General features: G+C 42.9%; 1 protein-coding gene and 1 long non-coding RNA gene across 2 annotated transcripts in view; one reads left to right on the top strand and one right to left on the bottom strand.

The window, feature by feature from the left end:
* Nucleotides 1-25,499, top strand: part of LOC148592420 (uncharacterized) — a 381,317-nt gene that overhangs the window by 223,295 nt on the left and 132,523 nt on the right. The gene's annotated exons all lie outside the window — the stretch shown is intronic.
* The window catches only part of TENM4 (teneurin transmembrane protein 4), a 364,557-nt gene continuing 344,429 nt past the window's right edge, over nucleotides 5,372-25,499 (bottom strand). The window contains 4 exon segments of the mRNA XM_088534989.1: nucleotides 5,372-7,059; nucleotides 14,863-15,005; nucleotides 19,131-20,745; nucleotides 22,042-22,338. Of these exon segments, the coding sequence (XP_088391115.1) occupies nucleotides 6,301-7,059; nucleotides 14,863-15,005; nucleotides 19,131-20,745; nucleotides 22,042-22,338 (2,814 nt within the window). The 3' untranslated portion in view covers nucleotides 5,372-6,300.

Here is a 25,499-nt window from a genome sequence, read left to right as displayed (position 1 = left end):
GCCTTGCAAAAGCTTGCAGAAGCCAATACAGGCCCGGTCTCCGAGACAAAGAACATGGGGACTCCTGGGTCTGGTTGCTCTCTGGCAGCAAGGGTGGCTGCACAGGAGAGGGTCCCATGGCCACATGTGCAAGATGTCCCTCTGCTTCCAAACATGCACATCCACGGTGGCAAGGAGCCACCACAGCCACCCCTATACAAGTCCATCTTTCCATGCTCCATGATCTTCCCACCTTCCCTTTTCCTTCTCTTGCTCCCCACAGGAGCAGCCAGGTCCCTTGACATCTCCTTGAGTAAAGGACAAGGCAAATGAGGTGGAAAAAACCCAAAGTTTTCTGAAAAAAAAAAAATTAAAAACTTCTTAAACACAAAATATTCTTTTATTTGTCACCGAAGGCTACACACGGTCACTTCTGTTTGTTTGTTTTTTGTTTTGTTTCTTTTTTTGTTTTGTTTTCTAGAAGGTATCTACATCTGCACTTATTTACAGCCTTGTTGTATTTACACAGTCAAGAATACAGTATTAGAAACACAAAGTGTTGAGAAAAAAAATTTCTCAAAAAATTAGTTCCAGACTTCAGGAAAATTATTACACAGGGTAATGACAAGAGTCTCCAGTGCTGGGCTTATACATGCAGCTTTGATACAAAGTCCTCTTTCTTGGCTGGAGCTGCATTAGAAGTCCTCACACAAAATAAACATGATTATTGTTATTTTTTTTAATAGAAAAGTGTGAATTTCTGATTGGTTACATCAACAACATCAGGGAACATTCCAAAAGTTCTTGGTTTTGGAAAGCTCTATTCTTTGCTTGAACATTTTTCAGCTTCAAGAAAGAAGAAATATATATATATATATAAGCATAGGTATTTTTAGTTAATTTTCACTTGTGGTTTTCTATGCTCCCCTGCCCAGAAAGTATTGATGCCTGGGATGCGGGTTAACAGTTGAGCCACGTAATACTTCGCCAGTAACACAAGGTGTTATAGTAATTAAAGGACAGTAGGGGAGAGACACTTCAGTTTTCACTTTTTTGGGTCAAACAGTTTTCGGGTTGGGGAGCACTGCTTGAAAAGACCCCCAGGTCCCATCACAGTTGGGGAAACACAAGCTGGGGAATCTGGACAGAGCCTGTGATGTGTCCCCACTGCATCTGTTCAAAATTTGCTCTACACGAGTGATTTTATTTAAGCATACCCTGGCGATGAAAAAAAAAAAATCCACCAGGTTTTAATTTTACAAAAACTTGTGGAAATTCTTCAGTATAACAGGGGGATTAAAATAGCTAAATATTTACCGGGAAGGGTAAAAAGAGTAATAATAGGATCAAAAATGAGCAGGCCAGCAGCTAACATTGAGCTCCTGCTGCGCTAGCTGAGGACAGGGAGCGCAGGTGAACCCAACGGGAGCCCACCTTCATTCCATGAAAAAGCAGCTATCGCGCCCGGCATTGCCCAAGGCTTCCCAGCTTCGGTGCTGCTGAGAGACAGCCCTCCGCTGCCAAACGAGGAGATAGAGCAAATAAGATTTATAAAGTGAAGCAATCTTCTCAGCTCCATTATTAACATTACAGGGGCTTATTCCCTCCTTCAAGTTAAAAAAAAAAAAAGAAAAAAAAAAGTGCCCGTATCATTAACCGAGATCTATTGCCCGGGTTTCAATTATGCCAAGATTGAATCAAAACAGACCGTTGTGCCGTAAATACAAGGGGGAGGGGAGGGCCCTCTCTGCAAATCGTAAAATTGAATTCTAAAATTTCATGTTAAGAGCCTTGTCTTTGCATAATGGATCGCGCTGCCATCTATCACAGTGACACTTACAAGTCACAGCTGAAAAAGTACTTTATTAGCTTTTTTGCTTTAAATTTTTTTTTTGATTTATTCTTGTTACACTGTCTGTATAATGGACTGAGCAGAAGCTCACCCAAGTTCCCTAAGCTCAATAAAGCAACTGCAGATATATTACAGAAATCCCTCACTGTTTCTAACCTGCAGCCGAATGGTGTCTCAGAGACTCTCCCAGTCATCTGCATCTTTTAAACCTGAATCGAGCATCAGGGCTCTAAGTGGCCTTCATCTAATCTGCTGTCTCCTGGTCTTGTTTAGATCTGGTGGCCCATTTTCCTCTTCACTCTGATCAATGGCCATGATGACAAAGATACAAATTGCTGAGTGATTCCCTCCGGTCACTGCCTGTTAATGATTTTTCCAAGCTCTGATTTTCAGTACAAAAGGGGGAAAAAAAAAAAAAAGAAGCAAAGAGCTCAGAGGAAATGGACATTGCCATATTTCTCACAACACCAAATTAGTCTAGCAGGGTTGAAATCGCAATAGAAATGTGATTTTTTTTTAACTCAATAAAGCAAAATGAAGAAGAGACGCAAGGGAGAACCCACTCTGTTGGGGACCGACATTTGTAATGACCCTTCTTTTGAGAAGATGGAAGAATGGAGAAAAAAAGCACCCCAGAGCTGCAGATGTCTTTTCCATGGGGAGTTTCTTGTGAGCGAGGCTGCATGGTCCATCGCTTTGGTCCTGTTCGATCAGACTGAGCAGACAGGAGATTTTCAGCTGCAGAGCCACGCGGCCGTGGAACTTGTTCAGCTGGACGTGGACTGAATATTTCTTTGAAAGGAGCATATTTAGCAACTACCTAGGGCTTGAGCATGGATGGGGAGGTCTGCGATGCTCCCAAGGTGATTAGCACCCTCCATCCTTTCTGCAACCCTCTGCGCTCAAAACAAGCCCAGGATTTAAAGGAATTTGGAATACTAAAAGGAGCTACCATTTTAAAGGGAACTCCTACTTATGGAGGAGCAACCCCTCTTTTTTAGACTCAAATAGTGAGTTGGAAAACTCATGCTGCCCATGCATGCTAGGCTGCAGTTACCTTTTTCCTTTGTAATGGTCTGGCATACTGGCCATCAAAAGCATCTTCTGTGGGAAAGCACTTGAGATCCTATATAAAAAGCACTTTTCTATGAGGTAGAGGGGGAAGTTCAGGGCTTGGAGATGGAAAAAAAACATTTGCCTCTCATTTTGTGACCCAAGCAAAGTGGAAGGGGAAAGCTTCTGAGCTTCAGGAACATAGATAGGTAGGTTTGTCTCCTAAAGCTAGACAGCTACTCTGCTTTTATTTTTTTTAAAGATTTGATAAAGAGAATAGCTTTTTCTTTTTTCCTCTTTTTTTTTTTTTGGATGTAATGTCCATATTTCCTGGGCAGAATGTGGGCCCAGGTAAAGACTTCCATGGATTCAGTGGGCAGCCAGGCACAACCATGCCCAGGGGCAGAGCAATGAAATCGGAGCCGCTTCTGCCGCGTGCAGGGTTGGATTGTGCCCGGCTGCAGGCAATGCCGCATGCAGCAGGGCTGCAAGACTCTTGAAAAATGGGTGAACTCCTCGAAGCCATTAGCTCATGTAATAACCTGAAGAGTCTGTGTAAGGCTGTAAAGGTGCCATCTCAGTCCGGCAGGGTTCCAACAGGAATATTTCACACTTAATTTCTTTCCTTGGCTGCATGTAAAGTCAGTCCATTTGCTCTCGTGCTACTCCTATCAGTGCTGAAATAATTGCATGGGGATGGAGATACGAGCACCGCTTCTCTTCTAAGCCTCTCAGGCAGGAACGGTGTGAACGGGATGCGCATCAGGCTACTTCTGGACTACTGCAGGTCAACACTGGGTGGTGATGCCTTTCCACCCAGCTTCCTGCAGCTCTGTACATGCCGTTTTAGACACTTAAAGCCACCACAAGGATGAGGTGCTGGAGAGGATCTGCTCCAAGTGTAACACAGGGACAGGGAAGCACAGTGCTGGACACGAAGAGCCTGGGAGAGACGAAGCGAGCCCTTCTGAGGAGGTGGCAACTGCTGGTTTTGGCTAAAAATGCCCCAAATCTCCACTAGCTCTTCCATCAGCCTGGCTTGAGGCCAGCAAAGCAGCCAGGAATGCCCTGGCCTTTCTAAACCTTGCTGGGAGGCAGCTGCCCTGGGCAGCTCTTTTCTTGCCAAAGCCTGGGGCTGGCCCGGGTGAAGCATCTCCTCCCAGCTGGCTCTGGCAGGAATGGATATCCCTTCTAGCCCAGCTGCTGTCCTGCCAAAGGGACGCGGGCTGTGCACCACGAGGTGCAGTTCAAAGAAAAAGCACCGGGTTTCTGCATCCGAGACGTGGAGACTTGCCACCCTGGCTGCACGCAGAGCACTGGGACTGTCCATGTGAGTTGACTCCAACATGGGGCAGTCTTGGGGCTCAGGTACGTGCCAAAATGCTGGCCGTGAAGCTGAATGTACTAACCTTTTTACAGGTTTGGCATTTTGAGGAAGAAGAGTCTGTCTGGGGCAATTTCCATCCCATCACCTTCCTCCCGGCAGCGGCGCAGGAGCAGACGGTCACGGCAGACCAAGCTACAGGGAAACCATGATCAGCACCGGGACTGACAACGCTTTGCTGCTGGAGGAGCACGTGCCCAGCACACTCCCCCACTTCATCTTGGGGTCTGAAACCTGCAGGGAAGCACTAGTCCGTGCTGGAGGGTGGCAGAGTGTTGGAGGGCTGGATCAAGGGATTCGGGTGCACTGCGAGGCTCCAGGCAAGGAGATGTTCTTGGTATGAAGCTTTGCATCTCTCTGTAGCACCGTGAGCCAGGGAGAGCTGTCACAGTCAGGATACATGCACGTGTCCGTGTGATGGAGACGTTCTGGACCATGGGTGGCCATCTCCAGCCAGAGCTCCAGGGAGAGGTGATCCAACACCTTAGCCTGCAGGAATGGCCCCTAACAGCACAGGACTGCACCAGGCAGGGAAGAGGAGGCTAAGCTCATCTCCTTGTTACCTTGAATTTCAAGGACTCTTGCAAATACACCAGAGCACAGAGGTTATGTGAATACAAATTACATTAGCATGCTGAGCAACTTTGTCAGCAGTTTCCTCTTAAAGCACTTGGTCCCCTCTATAGCGGGCATTTCTATTAAAACTCCTCTTTGTTCACTGCTAACAGTCAACTGGGCTATCCAGTTAATTCAAGCTCATGTAGGAAACAGCATGAGGATTGATTCCAACATTCCCCTTCTTGTCCCACCACGCACAAGCTGTTGCTACTTATTAAACATTTTAAAATCCCTGCTGCCAAAGTCCCCAAGAGACGTTTATCTGCCATAGTCATAAATGACTTGCCAGCACGTTACTCAAAACTGTGCTTCCCAGCCAAAAAATACAAGCTCCAGGATGAGGAAAAGCAGGCTTTGGCTTGCTCTAATTTTCAGTGGTATGTCACTGGGATACTCTAACTACTTTTAAATTCAAATCAGCTTCCTAAAAATTAACTGGTTTTATCAGATACAGCACAGTGGACTGTTAAACACGTAGTCTCATGTACTGAAACACTACACATTTAATGAAGTTATGCCATTAGCAAATGTACAACATGGGTGCATTAAATCCACCTATAGAACAGCTCTATGTATGAGAGAGAGGGTTCATTTTTGCCTTTCTCGATAGAGCAGGAGTCCCTTTCTTGGCTTTTGCTGGCTTTTTTTAACTAAAACCAGGATTTGCGCACACACACACACAAAAATAAACCCCAAAATATCTACTCTCATAATGAAAAAAAAAAGACTGTTTTTTTTCTTTTTTTATTCCAGTTCAGGAAGGAAGAGAATCATCTTGCAAGTTAATATACTCAGCTCCTTTGCCTCTATAATCTACTTCTGCTCAGCAGGAGCCCCCCAAAAACACTTTATGTCCCAAGTGAAACATGGAAACTACTTGTAAGTTCTCTTTTGAGGCACATGATTCGGACGGTCACTTTCGGAGATGCGCAGTCAGTGTTGTCTTCTGTTTCCTTTCTTCCCAGGACGAGCTCTCCGGGATGCTGTGGGCTCCCTGTTCTCCAGGTGAAAGGCTATCTGTCCCTGTCCCAAATCAGAAAGGGTTAGGATGACACAAGTTAGCACAGACACCCAGTTTGCACTTCACACCTAAGGACGTACGTTGACGACTCCCCACTTCAAATTCCTCACAAAGGGGAAAAAAAAAAAAAAAAGGACAAGAGACAGTAAATTTCACTGTGATCACACTACTGCAAAATATACCTTCTGTTCATTAAAAAAAATAGTGTGAAGGCCAAATTAAAGGAAAAAAAAGGATGTTGCATGAGTTACAGTGCAACCGTATTAATCTTTCACTATTTTCCTCCCCCCACCTTGTTCAGTTTAGAAAAAGGATTGAGTACAACACAGTCAGGTAAGTGGCCACAAAAGAGTAGCTGTCTTTGGCAAGAAGTCACCATATTGACCCTCTCTGTCACCTTCTGCCCATTTCGCTCTGTCTCATAAAATGGATGTTGTTGGCGCTGTCTGAGAGTTCTGGGTACTGCTCCACTGAGATCACAAAATAGCCGTCGTAGCCCTGCACCCGGCCCGTGTTTAGCACTTGCTGCTTCTCCCCCTCTGTCCATGAGCGAATTCCCTCCTCCCCATCCCGCAGTCTCTGCTGTTCCCGGGCCCAAGCTTGGGCCACGGCGCGCTGCCGGGCCAGCTCCAGGATGCGGGTCTTCTCCTCGTCCAAGGTGGTCCCGTAGCGAGTGTTCAGACACAGCGCACCGTACTGGAGCTGGATGTCCGTGTAACGTCTAGTCCTTCCATTTAGCACTGTGTTGATCTGGGACACCGTGACGTTCACGCCGTTCTCCAGGGTCCTCCGCCCGCCGCTGAGGCCCAAGATGGACAAGTCGCTTTCTGATGGCCCTTGCTTAATGAAGTAGTGTGTGTCCACGCCATCGATGGTGAAGTGCAAGTTCTCCAGGTAATGGGCATTGTTCAGGATGGCTGCGATCCTGCGCCCGTCCTCGTTGGCCACGCTGATGATGTCCGTGGCCACTCGCCCGTCCTTCATGGCGAACTTGACGCCTTTGCCGAAGATGGAGCCTCCAGCAGCAAAGTTCTTGTTCTTCTTGACCTGCCGGCACCCAGCAATGCTGGAGCTGTAGATCCGTTCAAAGCGCTCCAGAGTGACAAAGGCCTTAAGCTGCTTCTGCACTTCACATTGAACGCCCAAAATTGACTGAGCAGGGAGAGAAAGGAGAGAAAGTCATGTCAGACAGAGAAGCCTGATGACTGAGAGGTATTATTAGCATGCTGCAGACCAGCAGAACATCCTGGAAACACCTAAAGAGGAGCTCTACATTTATTTTCCCCCATCATCTTTTCAGACGGGGAATATGTTGGCAGATTATTCGCCCTAATATTCATTATTTAAATAAATGAACTCATTTTACACTTAAACACTAAGGCAAAGGGGGACAAAGTTCTTTTTTTTCTTTTCCTTAGTGGTTTGAAAATCTAGTTTGGCCTCTCCCACCTGGCTGAGTGGATGCAATTATTGCATGGACCAGTGTTTCTCATCTCAAATGTAAGATACCGTTTATAGAAAATCTGGTGGTCATATGATATTTCGATATCCTTTGAGATCCTTTGTGAAAATGTGGGGAGGTATCTGTAAATTTTCCCTCTGTTTTAACTTCACTTTTTAACACCTTGTGCCATCCCTCAGAAACTCTGCATCAGTGCATGACCCTCAAATTGGTCATAACCCAGATATACCCCATTTCAGCATAGCCAAAGCAGGTTGGTCAAGACTCAGAGAGGGTCCTAATGCAACTTGTGTTCTCTGCAAACCCACTACAATGCCCAGATTCCCTGATCCAAGGCCAGCTGTATCTGATGGTGAAAGTTGTGGCTTATACTGAAGCAAAACTGCAAAGACACACAGCCTGGATCATTTACAGTCAGGTACAATACAAAGTCACTTTTGCTGTTAGCGTATAATGGAGCAAGCACGCAGCGAGTCAGCAGCTCATCATTACTGCAAAATGTCTTTGGAAATGCTCTCATCAATTCATAGAGGTACAGTCCTCTTAAAGACCCATGGTCATGAACAATTCTTTGCTCAAATTTCACAAAAGCAAGAGGATGCTACAACAAAATTCTCCTGGCACTGCCAAGGGCTCAGTTTAATAATGTAATGACATCCAGGCTTAAAAATAGGCTACGAAAAAAAGTTTGCTGCATTCCAATTATTTCGAGGAAATTTAAAATTTTTGAAGGATATTGCCTTATACAGTTCAGAAGCTAAAGACTCTCATCCATCCCAGGATGTGAGAAGACAATTCAGACAATGTAGACATTTCTGCATGGACATCTCAACTCAGAAAGGCACAGGGAGGAAATAATAGCTCATTCAATAGTAGCCATTTCCAAGAAATGAGGGGAACATCTCAAAGTATAAGAGGAAAAAAACAAAGGATTTACCACTGTAACATGTTCAGCAGTTATGAGCAATTTTGCCCTGTAGAGGAGAAAACTCTGAGGAAATAGATGTACACAAGTTCAAGAGCAAACTCTGGGCTGCCAATTTTGAAGTACTTAAGTCCTTATTCTAAGATGTATCAAAGAGATCCCTAAGTTTAATGAAAATCCAGGCATATCCAAATGTTCTTGCCACATGCTGGAGCACTTCTATTACTGCTTTCAATACAAAAGACATCAGGCATTCATGCTTATTCAAAGGGTAGTCCCCTCCTTTTCCCCTTCCCCTTTTGATTAATGGCACAGTGGTTATTGCACTAACCAGTCACCTAAGAAATAGGAGCCCTTTCTGACTGCCCCCTTATTGCTCATGGGGGATGTCACACATGGGCATAACCAGCAGTGAGAGGGAGTGAAGCCCTGCTCTCCTGATGAATGAAGAAGTGCTCTAATTATGCAGAAGATGGGCATAATTAATGTAGATGTCACTGATGATGGACATTGAGCAATTAGGTTTCTAGGCTCCCTGAAACACGTAATGTTCTAAATAACGGTATACTGCAAGGCCCTGGCTGGGTGTTCAACCTTCAGAGAGGTTTAAATGGGAATGTATTCTTCTCAGGAGCATCCCACATTGGTTGGCTCTAGCTGGTCCTTCCTCAGTACTCAAGAATGACACGTTGCTCTGCAGAATTGCCTCAGTAACTTTGGGAAAAGGCTTTTCTCATTGCTCATTCTGAATCACCATTTGGTGATAGCTCCTTCACTCAAGAACGTAAATCAAGTCTTCCAAGCTACACTGCTGTGTCTTGTGAACACTTACACCTTACTGTGTTTATCAGCAGTTGAGTGATAAGTTCCCTATGGAATTAACCCCACCATCTAATTGTTATGACCCTGGGGAATGATGCTCGGGAGTTTAGGCAGCACAGGGCATGGCAGAAATATTCCCATCAGGAATCTCCCCCATTTGCTATGTTTATTTTGTCCTCGCCACCAATCTTGATGAGCTGCAATTCTTGATGAGCTGCTGCAATTCTATTGCCTTTTCAATTCGGAGCAAACTACTGGGGATTAGGTATTGATCCCCTGAGAGGACTTCCAAATTAGGTTGTCCTTACAAACTGGTGAGTTTGACCATCATTCCTGTGTCTCTTCATCTGATCCAAAATGAAAAGTGAATATGCAATCACCTCTGAGAACATGCAGATGCTGCCAGATAAGCGCTATGATATCACAGTCTGCTGTGCTTCGGACGAGCACAACAGTGCTTATACTTTTTAATAAAAGAAGACTGGGGAGTGAGATTTTGCATTGCTATCATCCATAATGGTTAATTTTTATTTCAGCTGCTAGTTTGGAGCTGCTTTCTCCAAGATGTTTGCTAACTGCTACCTAGCCCCAGGGTCAGTGATGGTCCTAGATTTCTCTTATTTAGCAGTGGAAGCCCAGAAGCAACTCTGGTAGACACATGTCCTTCTGGCACAGCATCTAGCAGTCACTTTGCTTATCAGGCCTCTATATGGTCAGATTAATCAAGTCCCTACTTAGCATAGTCAATGAAATCTGGAATATGACTCATCTCCATATAAAACTGACGCCTACTGGAGAACCAGCTCTCAAAGTGAGCTCTGTGGTCTGTATGGACCAGGTGTTGATGGAACGCATATATCTAGCACACATGGAGATGACTATATTTAAGTGTCTTAGTCTTGAGTTCAACCTTAAACTTAGCAGCTTTGTGTTCCACTGACAAGATCCCCAGACAGCGACGTCTACTGTCATTTTAGACACTACTGGAGACTCCTGGGCCACTAGTGCTTGCTCTACATGCTGTAGACATGAAAAAGTCCAGGAAACTGTAGATCTCAAATGGCATTAGCAATCATGTTCATTGTAAATCTCTACTCACTATAATGGAAGCTCAGATACCAAGTCCACAGGCAGAGACCTAAATTCAGGTGTCTTTTAATCTAGAACAAAAGCACATCTGTTGGATTTTCCATAGAGGACTGGTTATAGGCATTTTGGGTTTTACCTATTTGTTGTCACACTGGAAAGCAGGAGGACAGGCATTTTGTAGACTATAATGCAGAATATCATCACTTAACCATTATAAAATTAAACACATCTCTCATCTTGCAAATGAGTCCTGCAATGTGGGATGACTTTGAAATGACTTTGAGTATATTTCCTTGATAAAAGACTATATCTGGGAACAGCACTCTTTAAAAAAAAAAGCAATCCCATCTAAGAGAAAAAAACAGAAAGTTCAGGCAAACCAGAGTATAGCCAGCTTGTATGCTCTGTTGTGAATATAAAAGGGATGGAGGCAAACAGATTATATGCAGTTCAAAGAGACAGAGTATCCCTGTCTTTGAAATGATCATTTCTGTTTCATCTTAGAACTCATTTTAATGAACTGGCAAGGAAGGGAAACAGAAAATTACCATCCAAGGCTGCAGTGGCATGGAGTACTCTAAAAATGTTCCTGTTTTTAGCAGCTGTAAACTGACGTACATATAAAACAAATGTAGGGAAGGAAGATGGGACTTCACAGTTATTTTATTTCAATATTCGTTGTTCGATGTGAGTGACATATATGCTGGGTTTGTTTTTCCTCACAGTCTTTTTTTTTGTTTTTTTTTAATCAGATGTCCTTAGGTGACATTTCACTTTATCTAGTAACAACTCATTGGAGAGAAGAGAACGACCTTCATCATTTGTTCGTTGCTGCACAGGCCTCAAGAGAATGGCACATTACAGAGATCTCTGAATAGCCTCTTGCATTTTGCCTGCACCTCTTGAGGATTCAAAATACCATAGCCAGATACTATCATCTGTTGTTTTTAAATAGTTTTGGACAGTTTTTAAATACTGTCCTCCACTGTAAGACTGAAAGCTTTCATTTCCCATCAAGGATCCAAGATGTGAAATACGTGGATACATTTCCAAGTTTCTCTATGTCCTCATGCCATTATCCACAGATAGATGTTTCTCTTACTAACATATAGATTACAAAGCAGAAAGCCAGTTCTTCCAAAAACACTGGCATAAATTACGACTTCTCTACCTGAAATATTCTTCTTATCTAGGTCCTTATCCCACTCTCCAGAACCACTATCCTCCAGAGGTGTGAGGATGCCCTTCCTGAATGATGAATGCTGGCAGAGTCAGTTCCACAAATAGTGAGGAATGTCCCTGGGAGAGGCTTTACCAGCAATCATAGCCCTACAACTCACTCCCTGGATGAGCACCCCAGAGCAGATCCTGCCTCCAAAATGCTGCTCAAACTCCAAAAACTCTTCTTGGGGGCTCAGTGCTCATGGGATGAGGGGAAGATAGCTAACGACATGATGCAGTTAATGGGAGGACGCACCATTCCAAGACATACCTCCCTGCAAACAGAGCTGTACTGGCTCCAGCAATTATTTGACAATTCCACAAGATGAAATGGGGGGGAAAAACGAAGAAGAGAAATTGGATTCAGATGCTGCATAATATGCCAGGGGTCACCCAGAGTCCCCTGATGGCCAATAACACTGAACTTGTTCAACAAACAATTTAGTGACAGCCTCATGGTCACAGGGAGAGGGGGAAAGAAAAAGGAAAAAAGCGCTGTACAACAGAGTATTGGATTTTAAATGTCACTCTAGAGCTGCAGGGGGTAGTGAAAGGTTTATGACATGCTGGCTGTTTCTGAGCTAGCGGATACTCAAAGTCTGAATTCTCTCTCCCTTCTTTCATCCCTGCAAGGCAAGTACCAAGAGTGTTTGGGAAGGAGATGCAAGGCCCTTCTGGCTATTTACTCAAGAGATCCAGTGCAGCCATTTATGAGGAATTGCTTGGCTGTTGCACTCATATTATTGACTCCTTTTAGATAGAAGTCCTAACTCGATCTGCTGAGCCATGGCTTTGACCAGTAAAGTCAGTGGAGTAACTCAGCCTTGCTTTGGTCTGTCACAAGGAGGTACCTGGACCAGTGCAATCAGGGATCTGAGGGGGCAGAGATGAGAAAGATTTGGCACATCTTTCAGTTATTATCCTTCGTTTCCAAGCAGAATTGTACACTTTCCAGGGCCTCATACAGCCTACTTTTAAATGGTACAAGATCTGGAACTTCCATATTGTTTGGAAGGCTATTCTAAAGCTTGTTCAGTCCTATCAAATGAAATATTTCCTCAGCTTCTGCAGCTTTTCTGCCTCTCTTTTCTCTCTCACTACAGCCACCCACCCCCTATTACCAGATTTCCAACTCTGCTTCATCTTCTATTTGCACCTACTTTAACACATACTAGTATCTCCACCTTGTATATGTAGATTAGAGGGGCGTGCATGGATAACTTTAGGGAAAAACAGATCACGTGTTCGGGTGCCATATGTAAATTAATTTCTTTTATGCAAATATATGCCTCTAACATGCTAGATGGACTTAGACGTAATAGAAAAGAAGGGAATCCCACTTAACATCTGAGATCCACTGCACTATCAGTGCATGACCCTATGACTACTGAAGATTAAAATAATTAAAAAAAAGCATTGATGTTTTGTTTTTGCCAAAATGCAGAAGAAGAATATGAAATGACCAACAATGGTTAAAATTCACTTTCAACACTATGTAAAGTGACTCATCTGGAACCAGGAAGCTGCATAAGTCTCTCATCTTGCTAAGCAGGTCCCTGCAGTTTCTTGGTTTGCAAAACCTGAAGGGGACATACAGACTTTCTTCCCTTTTTATTGCTTATTCAGGCAGATCCATCTAAAATGGGTGGCTGGAAGTGAGCTGGCGTGTTGGGTTTATTTCCAGTTCAGCTGCCTGGATGAGCAAGTGTCAGACTTCACAAGTTGTCACTCAATATATTTGCCTATTTTATATGCTTAATAATAATAGTAATGAAATGATGATAAAATAATAAGAACCTCTCTTGCAGTTCTGTGAGAATTATTGTCTGCTCCACAAAACAATAATTTAGAGACAACCTTTTGTGCTGTCTCTGTACGAGCCTTCCCTGTTTGCCTTCTCCTGAACAGCTTTGCCTGGGGAGACTGTGTCACACCAAAGGGAAGGAAAAATCCTGAGGCTATTTCTCATTACAGAAATTATCTCTAGCATTTCATTGTTTTATCCAAGGGAAAAAGAAAAAAAAGTCTCTAAGCCTCAAAATATAACAGAGTTACAAAGGCATAATGATTTTCAAGCATCAGCTGAGCCATGGTAGCAAAAGGGAAAGTTCTTTTCAGTCTTCCTCCACTATAAAGTGTTATGTCTTAATTAAATTTCTCTTGTTGAAGCTGGCATATTTTACCTTGTCTTTGCTGTAGCTCAGTTACCAAGGCTGGGCTGACACATGAGCATTTTATTAAACCACAGTGTCTTGTTCATAGGTCTAGGTGATACCTTTTGTGATTGGGGGAATGTGACACTGCATTTTACCTTTGGGTCTAATATGTGTATTGAACCTCAAGAGTCTGCTCTAGGACAGTGAGATTTCAGCAAACTCCTAGATAAAGAGGCTATGAAGGCAGCTAGGATTGATTCCACTTGTTACCTCAATCACTTTATTAGGAGAAATGATAAGAGAGTATCCTAATCTCCCCGAGCAAATCTGTGCCCCCCTACTCTTTTGATGTTCAAATGCAAAGCAATAGCAAGCAAGAATCTATATCCTAAAGATGCTTCAAACTAAAGAGATAAAACAACTCCAGAATAAACTAGGCTAAGAGAAAAAAACAGTATCCTGAAAGGTAAATGACTTTTTCAAGGTCATACAACTGATAAGCAGTAGGGCTGAGAGTAGCTCAAGGCTTTCAAGTCCTGACCCAGTGTGCTAACCTCTAACAGAGATGTCTCCATCCTTTAGCAGAACTACTCCCAGCAGGAGGAGAGGCGGAAATGATTTGGTTGTAAAAGCCTTTTCTTAACAATTTTCTCATTGAATTTTGTGTGTCTGTGTGTCATTTGTGTTAATGTTTGTCTGCCAAAATGCCTTGTGACGCAGGCCCATTCCTCCAAGCAGGACACAGTGATCTGGGATTAGAGTGAGGCAGGTAATGAAAGTGAGCTATCAGCTAAAATTTCCTTCTGGTGAGACTTACTGTAATGCAGAACAATTTCCTAGATAAGTGATGGGACTCACTACTTAAGATATTTTAACCCATACTGGACAAACTCCTAAAACACATTTTTTAGAAAATGATTCTGTGTCAAAAAATGTGCTATTTCTTGCATCCAAGAATCCTGTATTCAAAGGCCTAGAATGCAGCCTGAATTATGTTGTAACATGGCCTCTTGCAGGAGACAAAAACAGTAACAGACCATTTCATTGAGCAATTACCAGAAAGTAGCATGAGAAAAACCACAGTGGCAATAAAGAACTTCAGATGTGGCTGTTTAGTCTGATTTCATTACTGTAATGGGGAAGGAGAAGCTGCCTTAGGTTGACATGCACTTAAACTCCTAGTGTATCTGGGAGAACAGACTGGGGCTTTTTACAAGAAACTTGCAATGTATGCTTTGCTGATAAGGGTGTAAAATACAGTATATAGTTGTATGGATCACCTTGCTATTGTCCCACTCTTGAGTTTTCATCTGTGTGTGGACAAGCTCATATGACGGCTCCATCGCATCCATATCAGGCTTGGGGTATCCAGGGATGACATTGTGTAGCTGGAACCCAAAGGTGAGCAGCCAACTATTGACATCTGGAAGGTAAGGGAAGCATAAATAAGTTTATCTGGTCATTCAGGTAGGATTGCCAGGTTGGACGAAGTGAGGGGTGACTATCCATGTGAATAGCATCACTAATGGCCCTCCGAATAACTTTGTGTCAAAGTTATGAAAATCAGTGGCTTTCCGCCCGCCAGCCAGTCCCATTCTGCACTTCTACAGCTTGAAAACTGAAGCTTTGCTAAAAATGCTGACCAGATGGCCCAGAACAAGCCAGCTCCCCGACTCGGAGTTCTGCCCACATCAGCATCCACTGCACTATGGATGCTATGGGAAGGGCCATCCAGTCCTCGTATCAGCTTTGAACATCTCCACCACAACACTCCTCCCGAGGCCTCTCAAAATGACTGCAAGCTAAAGTGCACATTTAGAGCTCTCTGAGCCAGAATACCCAGAATATCCAGGGCAAAGAGCACCATCCCAGAGAGGGTGTTCATGGAAAAGGCTCTGGACATACATGCTGTTTTTCCATGACGTTTTCATTCCAATTCTGAATTTCCCAACATTTTTTAATAAGAAACCATCATTTGAATACTACACTGCCGTAACGTTTTAGATGTTGACTTTTACGGTAAGATTTAAAATCAGCCTCCATACTAGATCATCAGGTTCTTCAAAGGAGCTATGTCCACACTAATAAATAAAACAGGACAGAGACCATTCCCAGGCCCTGAGGCACACTCCAGCAATACCCTAACATTTATACATGGTGGATGGGGCAGTCTCAGGAGCCTCAGGCATTTTGTATGTAACTAGGATTATGTTAGTGATTCCTCTCCTTCTAGCAGGATGTACAAGGGCTTTGTTTTTCATTTTGCTAAACTGAATTAACATTGCTGAGGTAGTCTGAAAAAGGGATCAGTTTAAAGAACCAAACGTGCTTCTTGGACTATTTTTTTCCTCCAATCCCCTTGAGCTTAAATAAATGTTTTGAAGGGATGCTTGGAAAAGAAATTATGGATGCAAACGGCAAATAAGGCATTTCCAGATGACTGGAGAACGAGGAGCCAAACAAACACACTATCTGTTGCTTGTTTTCTTACAGGCCAAAATGTTGAGATTGGGTAGAGGGTCAAAAAGCCCTTGCAACAATCCATGTGGAAGGAGGAGGATTTCTGTAATAAAAACACTTCTGTTCACTCAATCTACAGATTGTTTTTAGAGTGTCTTTGAAACAGAGAGGTTGGGGGAGGGAAAGAAATTAAAGACTTGTTTGATTATTTTTTTGCTTAGCGCTAAACCAGGCTGCTTCCAAATTCTTCTCAAGTGAAATTAAGACCTTTGATGTGCATATTGTGCACCAGGTGGTCAGGAGAACAAAGTAAAGCAGTGAAGGTTGGCGTTGGGGCTGGAAGCATTCTTTACAAATATTAAAAAGAGTACAGAGCAGGGATGCTGAACATAGAAAAATACATAACACGTCTGGAATGATTCAATACAAACTAATCTTTTTTGATACTTCTCAGCAAGCTGACTTTCAAATCATTTACAAACAGAAGTTGTTCCCTTTTGGGAAAGAGTGTTGGAATATCCTGAATAAAAAGGAAAAAAAAAAGAAAGAACATGGGAAAGGAAGGTATGGAGTTAAGAGAACAGAGGGAAAAATATTAATTTGCCAAGAGGCAGTGACAACTTTTTTGACAGAAAAGTACATTTCACATCACCATTTTTTTTCAGCTACAGTAACCCTGCCAACACTTTTCACAGTAAAATCATTTGAGGGCAAAGAAAAAGAGTGCTTAATGCAGACACATGTAATGGAAATGTCAGTTCAATCCATCAGGATTGCTGAAGCTGGCAGCAAAGCTCTGCGCCATGAAGTGTACAATTGCTAAAATATTCATGTTTAACAACGGGCCCCTCAAAACGTAAATACCTGCTTTCCCTGCTCTCCCCTCTGCGTGTTCCCAATTTGTACCTACACGCTCAGAAATCTCCTACTTGGAGCTTGGCCCTTCGCCTGCCCCCTCGGAGCTGGGAGGACAGCAGGTCCCGGCACGGGGAAGGAGGGGGGACGTGTGGAATGCAAGTTTTTAGGCTAGAACAGCTATTGCCTTCTCAAGATAAGACATTTCCCCATTGCTAGAGATGTGCCCATGTGTAACGGAGAGTACTCAAGGCTAAATGTGTCTCCCAAACCAGCTGCCATGCTGGGTTCAGCATATCCCGGTATAGTCCAGGATGGACAGGCCTCTCACTGCAGCTGAGAATAGGTTACACAGCTGTTTTTTTGGTAGAAAAGTAGTTATACATTGGTACATGGTTATATATGGTTAAAAATGATTATACATTTGGCAGAATAACGATTATATAGCTTTTCATAGGGAAAAATTGGCAAAGCAGCCTGAAACACTAACCCTTTCCTCCCAGTGCGAGCCATTTCTCCCATGTGTATGGTCTCATATAGGAGAAGATAAACTTAAAAAGCAAATTTAGGATCTGTATTCTGCAGTGATTGAGAATGGAATCTTTAAGACCACGGTGAAAGTTGTTCAGTGCATATAAAATACTAAAATGTCAGATTTGGACATCTTGATGTTAACATCAGAGTGAGTGGGAAATGGTTTGTCTGTTCCAAGACAACTGTTGAAATTTTACCCTGTCTTGATCTGGGCAGAAAAAAAAATCTGTTAATATATCATGAAATGACTGTTCAAAAATCAGTTCAGTTCAAACTAGCAAGTTCAAGTGAAGATATTTCATTTTGATTTTGATCTCTTAATTTTACTTTTTCTGTTTTCTATAGTTAATCTCCATTAAAACTGAAAAGCTTGAAAATCAAACCCCAAATTTCTTTCAATATATTTTGGAATTAGTTATTTGGACACTTTCAAGAGCTGTTTACAAGCTTCCTACTGTGAAATTTCTCAAGCTCAATCCTCTCCCACGAAGAAATTCAGTTTTGACAAATGAGTATTTGTAAAAGAATTCCCCGCTGGCCAACCCACAGGATCTTAGTCTGCATCTTTTGGCTTATTTTGCTTTCTTTCTGGCATCATCTCCTGAGCCCTGGAGAACAACAGCTTTTCATTAAAAAAATACAATCTGATCCTTATGATTATTGCTGAAGAACCTGAAAGCATAAATCCTAAAGGCTATAAAAATCAAGTTGAATAAAATAACCCAGGGTTTTTATTTTGCAAAATTTCTTGCTATCGGGCCAATATCATAAGCCAGGGGAATGCAAAAACTGTTGTTGAATATGGAAAAGTTGTGATGGATGAAATGGGATCAGTTAAAAATTAATTATATGATTATCTTTTTAAGAAGAATGCACATTTGGTTTGTGATTGTGTCACCCGGTTTTCCAAAGGGAAGTATTTGGAAAAGAGCCCCAGTAAAACAGTTGTCTATAACATCGCAATCAGTGTTGTGCAAAATATGAATATAGGAGGAACAGGTGGCATACAAAGTGATTTTTCTGTACACAAAACATACAGAGACATTATGTTAATGCCATAAGAAGAAGTCCCAGGGGTAGTATTTTGGAGTTTATGTCAAGCTGTGGGCTAGTTATGCCCTAAAACCTGTCTTTTAGGTTGAAAGCACCTGCTCTTACTGACTTTAATGGAAACCATTAATTCTGCAGAGCAGATTAACTTTGAAGTACATTATTACTGTAGCGTGCTCTGAAATGGCTGACTGTTATAAAAAGTTTAAGTCACTGTTGCCATTCTGCTAAAGGAGACCTGCAGGTCATTTATTTAGTTGCAAAGAAATCTCTAGCCAAAACTGTGCAAACAAGAGCTACACCCCTACAAAAGTGAAACATTATAAGGATGTTAATTCCTAACTAAGCTTCGAATATATATGTAAAAAAAAAAAGAGCAACTGGAAGCAGAATAAAAAGAATAAGCACCAAGAAAGAGAAAAAGAAACACTTTTGGGAATTGTAGTCTCCATGTATGCCTATGCTAATGAATTAAGCATGTGTTGGATCATTCACTGACTCTGAGGTCAACTGGGAGAGAAGAGCTTGTGCCCATTTGTTAAATACTGGAAAACCTCATGACAATGTGGATACTGAAAGAACAAAACCTCTTCACTGATGGTGGGCTAGAAAATAGTCTGCCGATATTGTAATTAATTTTAAGTCTTACCTGTCATGTAACACTTGATATCCTGAGAGTTGCTAATAGGATTGTTGTTTTTGAACATATACAGGTTGAAGGGCATAATGTTATTGCTACTCAGATGCTTCCACATATCGTGGTCTGGACTTGTCCATCGACCTGCTAAAACGTCATAGTCTCTCCGTCCCATGTGGATCAGCTTCGTGAGGGGGTCATACAGTCCTCCATGGTAGCCAATGATGATCTGAAAGTTGGGATTGGTGTCCATATAGATCTCCCCATAAGCTGTGTAGAGTATCTGCTTAATCATTAAGCCAGTCCCACTGAAGACGGCCAAAGGGGTTCCAATGTTATCGCAGGCTATGTAGAATTCATCCCCGCTGCTGAGCTCCATTGCAAAGAGATGGCCTTGGAGGTCATAGTAGAGGGAGGTGATCTCGGAGCTTGAATGATTGTATAAATGGGTGACCTTGGTTGGGTTGGTCAGGTCTGCGTAGAAGAACTGCAGGTGATGGCCGTGGCTGGTTTTGCTGGAGACTCGCCTTCCTAGGCCATCGTAGCGATATTTCACACTCCATCCACTAGCTTTGTTGTAAGCTTTGATGAGCAGGCCAGCTGAGTTGTACTCAAAAATATCATTGCCCCGTTGCTTTAGGAAGCCATCTTCATCCATTTTGTACTGCACATCTCCCAGTCTTGTAATCCTGTCTCTGAGGTCATACCGGAGCGGTGTAAGGCGGGCACTATTCCCCGGACTTAACAAATGGAGATTTCCATTTAGGTCATAGCTGTAACGCCAGAGTGGCTTGTCATTGATAGACACTGTCTGCAACTGGCCATCAGCATCATACTCATACGAATATCTAGTTGTGTTTGCATAAGGGCCAACCTTCAACTCTTTCTTAACAACTCTCCCCATGTTATCATACTGCACAGTCATCCAATACATGAGTGACCGGAATATCTCATACTGGACCTCCTTCATCCTGCCATAGGCATCAAAATGTTTAGTGTGAGTCATGACAGCTGTGGTAATAATCTGGTTGATATCATAGTAAATGACACCAAATTTACCGAATTGCTCAGTTTTGCCTGACACATCATCGTACCTGTAGAGGTCAATGGGTAAAGGTGTCTCGTTGATCACGGCTTGCATGCTCGTCACCCGAAAGCTGTTATCGTAATTATAATCAAACCGTGCATTTACCATGCCTTCCTCAGTGAAACGGAAAATCTGCCTGTCAATAAGGGGTCCTATCTGCCTGTATCTGATTGTACACGTGAACCCTTCATTCTGCAGGTTTATTGTTTTTAGCATGCCAGCAGTCTCGTCATAGGTGAAACTGATCTTCGTGGTGTCATAGAGCATCTCAGCCAACTTGGACAACTTTCCATACTTGTAGATGACACGTCTCCCTGTCCCCAAGTACAAAGTGTGGAGGAGTTGCTCATCCTCTGTGAAATCCTGAATTACGGAGGCGTTGCCTTCTGGAGGCCGGTAGATGTTCCTGTAGTAACCTATGGAACGAATGGTTTCCAAAGTCTGCCGGGCAACGTTGGGCATGGTCACCGATGACAAACGGTCATTCTTATCAAACTCGAAGATGTACTGTCGCTGGCTGTGAAGGAGCAGCACCATGGACTGGAGGGGAGGAAGAAAAGAACAGATCATTTTCCTCGCTTTCAGGTAGGATTATTCTCAACTCTCACAAAGACGACAGTATTCGTGAGAGCAGTTTGCAGCTACCAACTGACAGAAACAGGGGACCTGCGAAACAGAGGTCACTGAGCAACAAAAATGTGGTCAGTCACAACCTGTCCACCTGACATATTTGTTCATCTCTTCAACCACTGCTTCGCCTTCTCCTTTGTATCTTTTCAGTGTCAGCTCTTTGTGACCTGAATTCTTAGTTTGTTTGCACTGGTTCAGCACTTCACCAATCCAAAGAGCAGGGCAAACGAGACAGACAGTCTTCACAGCCATAAGATTAAATAGTGAGAAGTATGCAGTTGCACAGCACATCAAGTATCCCTGAGCAGAGGCAAGTCAGAGGAAAAGGCACTTAATGCCATAAGTAGGGTTTAAGTTTAGAACACTCAGTTGTTAGAATTAATTCCATGTAGTCACCTCTGCCCAAATTTCCCTTGCCAATAGCTTCTATGGATTAAATAAATAAAATTGGTAGAACAACTCAAACTAGGTTTGAAAAAGTGTCCCCCAGGACACTTTCCAATACTCAATTAACTCTGTGTGTCTGTATATCTGCTATTACTCTCCTATTACAAACTTTTACCAACATGCTTAACTCATTTGTCCCTTCTTTTTTTCCTGCACAAGCATCCACACAGATTATTTAACACAAAGTGCAAGCCAATGCTTTTTGTCCTTTAAAAGCTATGCTACTTTAACTTCCTTAAACTGTTTTAGTGATACGCCCTATACAATATTCAGAAATAAAAAAGTCAAGACCATGTATGTAACACATGTGTCTATAGGATGCTGGATAATACAGCAGTGATACTCAGAAGAAACTAAATCCTATGCCTGTAGTTTGCAATGTGCAAACTATAGAAAACACTGCAAAATGTTCTACAGCTGCCTGGCTGTATTCATGTCTCTGAACTTGTATTTAAAAAATCACACACCCAAATCTTCAAAGCATTAAGACATGCATTTACTGTGACTTGTAAAGAATATTGCCCTGTAGGGAATTTGCAACTGTTCTCTGGTGTTTTGACAGCAAAGTTACTGTGTATATGTTAGTGTATGCAGAATAGACAGAGGAGCAGTATGGATCACGAGGGCCAGTAATCAGCTGATATGAAGTAACATGAAGCAACATGAAGCTGCACTGAAGTCTTAGGAAGAAAGGACATATGTACTGCCTGGTAAGCTAAGATTGCAGAGCTGTAATCACCCCAAAAAGAGGGTGCTTGCCTTTTCCAAGTAAGTGTAGCTCCATGATTTCCCATCAGCAAAGATCCTGGATACAATTCTGCCAGACTGATCATACTCCATCCTTTCCGACATCGTGCCCCTTTGAATCCCAGCAATGTGTCCTCCTGGGGAATAGGTCACGTTGACACCATTCAGTCTGCTACTGGGTGACCAGAGGCTGGGCCTCCCTGCCTGGTCATAGAGGATGCGAAGTGTGAACTTGCGGTGGTCATCGTAGATTTTCTCTGTTCTGGTCACACGATCAAAATCAAGGGACAGTAGGTTTCTATTGTGAACCTAGAGAAGAGAGATGAAGAATTAAGACACTATAAATGCTTTAAGTTACAAGCATTATTTCACCAAACACCTCTTTAGATCACTCTGGACAGCATGCATGCATTCATTGCCTCTGGATAGGATTTTCAAAGCAAAGTGTTGGCCTAACTCTGCTTCTGTTGACTTAATTGAGGAAGGAGGCAGCAGAATAGCGGGTACTTTTGAAAATATTACTGTGGTTAAGGTATATATCCCAAACCTGGGTTTACAACTACTGGCAGCAAATATGATATAGACCTAGATGAAGGTATAATGGCAAATCTTCAAAATCCTCCTGGACGCCACCCTGTGCCCCGTGCTCTGGGTGTCCCTGGTTGAGCAGGGGGGTTGGACTAGATGATCTCTAGAGGTCCCTGCCAACCTCAACCATTCTCTGATTCTGTGATTGTGTGAAATCAGCTGAATGAAATAATTGCAAAACATTCTGCTTCTTACACCTGGATATGTCAATCTTTTCCTTTCACAGATGTCAAAAATAATACTTTCTGAAAAGAAGGTGGATGTTGTGGCAACATAGTTGAAAAGCAAGACTTTTCCCTAAGTTTGCTGAACATACTGCATGTGCTAGAGGTGACGTCTTTCAGGTAAGGTGAAATACAGAGGCCTTGACCACTGTAGATGTTACAGAGAGCAGGAACTTCTCCATGAGTGCTGGAGTTTTAGCTTCATTGTCCTGGGGTTATCTGTGCTGGGTAATTTACACTCCTGTTGCCTTCCCTGCTCCTGCATTTCCAGAGATCAAAGGCATCTACTTCAAAGGTAGGAGCAGAGAAACATTTTGATTCAGGGATTGTAGAGCACAGCATTACAACCAGGAACGGAGAGTACAACCTGTGTTTAGCCTCATGTGCAAGCTGTCTTATAAAACAGGATGACAGCACCCAAGCACTGTGCCTGGACAAAAAAAAAAAAAAGTAAAATAAAAGAACAAAACCACGTATTTTTGCGATGTGTGGTAGCACCTGAGAATGAAACAGCAAAGAAACAGAGAGAGGATGTGGCAATGCCAGTGGAGAAGTGATATGCTGTGTGCCCTGTCACCCTGGAGGGCTCAGAAGAGGGCTGAGGTCCAAAGAAGCAAAGACATGGCCGAAAAATGTGGGACCAAACCGAGGCCATTCATGGCCAGCTGAGAAACAAGGAGTAAGTGCTAGGTGATGTAATCACAAAGATGATGCAAGAGGAGGCAAGCGCAAAGATGACAAAAGGCAGGCATGACTCAAGGAAAGAAACAGCATGGATATGAAGAAAATGCTCAAATATGCAGCAGAGTTTGAAATAAAATGCAAATGGGTAATGGGAGAAAGAAGAAAACAGCTAAAAACCTGTTGCAACAAGCAAGCTGGGAAATAAATTAAAAGGTATCAAAACTCTAAAATACAGATGCACAGATGTAACCAACAGAGTATTTTGTTATCTTATAGGTGCTTGTTGCTATAAATACAGAACAAGAAGCAGGCATTGTGTGATATATATAGACAGATACATATATATATATATATATATATATATATAAACATATATATATATATTTCCCGGGAAGGAATAACATCTCTGCCTTCCACCTATTCCCATGTGCTATTCCCATATGCTGAGCATATCCAGCCCAGCAGCTGCAGCTTCTTCTGCTGCTGGTGTCTGCCAGGAGAGCTGGAAAGAGCTCTTCCAGGACCGGGACAGTAATCCAGGCTGAATGGGGCCCCTCTGCTCCATGAGCCAAGAGCAGTGCCATTCACTGTGCTGGAAGGACCAAATCACAAGCCCCTGGCTAGCTCTGAAGCTCAGTCCAAATCTCTCTATTCCATTATTGGGGTCCTAAGTCATTCCACCTGCCTCGCTCTCTGGCAAGGGACTTCTGCTGGACTAGGTGTAACCAGCCTGTCTTTTTATGAGTTTTTTAACCGTTTGTTTACTCCTGATCTCTCAGCGAAATCTCCCTTCTCTCTGCAGTGCTAACAGCCACCTTCAGAGTGACAGGCACGGTGAACCCTACGCTCCCAGGTTGCCTCCGAGTAGGGTCTAAATCTTTTCATCCTTGTTCAAGGACATGCTTTGAATAGGAGTGAATTTTCTGCTGAAGCAGTGACAGGGCTGCAGGCTTCAGTTCAACAAGCAGGTTTTATGGTGAGAAACTAAATAAGGTGCCATCCTACATCCCAGGGTCTTTATCCTGGAGAGGACTCTGAAAAGCGCCTGGAAAAGGTTTTTGTCCCTCAGAGCACTTGACAAAACCTGTGTTCAGTGCAGGACTAAGCCAGGGTCAATTTAAACCCACAGTTCTCAGTGCACTTGAATTCCTGTCCATAATGTGAGAGACTAAATATAATCCCAAACTCATATATCACAACAGATCCATTTACTACCTTTGCTTGCTCTCATGTAGGCACTAGAGCAGGAAGACAAACAAGCCACTTGATAGCATCTCTGATTTCTCTTTTGCCTCCTTTTAGCTTAAATTAGAATAAAACAACACACAAATGTCTCTGGGTGCTCAAGAGGTAAAAAACACAGAAAATGAAGATTTCTCAGGCATGTGTTGTGGCAACCTTCTGTAGAAGATCATGGACAGCAGTTCTGCAATGAGACCTACCAGAGTCAACGAGATCTCACTGCCTACAGAGGTATTTCTCCAGTGAATTGCTGGTATTACTGGGGTGGCTGTATCCAGACTTCGACTACTTACAGATTGAGGAGATGAGGCTGAAATGTCCTCATTAGTCAACCCACCAGGAACGGCCAGAGGCACATACCAGGAGATCTCTCCAATCATAGAACCATTATGGTTGGAAAAGACCTTCAAGATCATCAAGTCCAACCATAAATCCATGCCTACTAAACCATGTCCCTCATCTACACATATCTTGAAATGCTGCAGTTCCGAGGAGCGGCTGGGACAACAACTATTGATACCACTGTTAACCTGCTGCTAAAGTCAAGGCAAAAAAGAAGTTAATTACAAGAGGCGCTTCCGGGGCTAAAAAAATGAAATGGCTTAGCCAGCAGCTCTGTCTCTGTTGGCTGTCCTGCTTGCTACACAGATTATTTATATCCTCCTTTATTGAAAAATTCATGAAGAAAAGGAAAGGAAAGGAAAGGAAAGGAAAGGAAAGGAAAGGAAAGGA

The sequence above is a fragment of the Tinamus guttatus genome, unplaced genomic scaffold (assembly GCF_059628265.1).
Source record: "Tinamus guttatus ecotype Peru unplaced genomic scaffold, ASM5962826v1 Tinamus_guttatus_pri_ptg000602l, whole genome shotgun sequence".
Taxonomy (NCBI): Eukaryota; Metazoa; Chordata; class Aves; order Tinamiformes; family Tinamidae; genus Tinamus; species Tinamus guttatus.
This window is presented reverse-complemented; position numbering and strand designations above follow the sequence as displayed.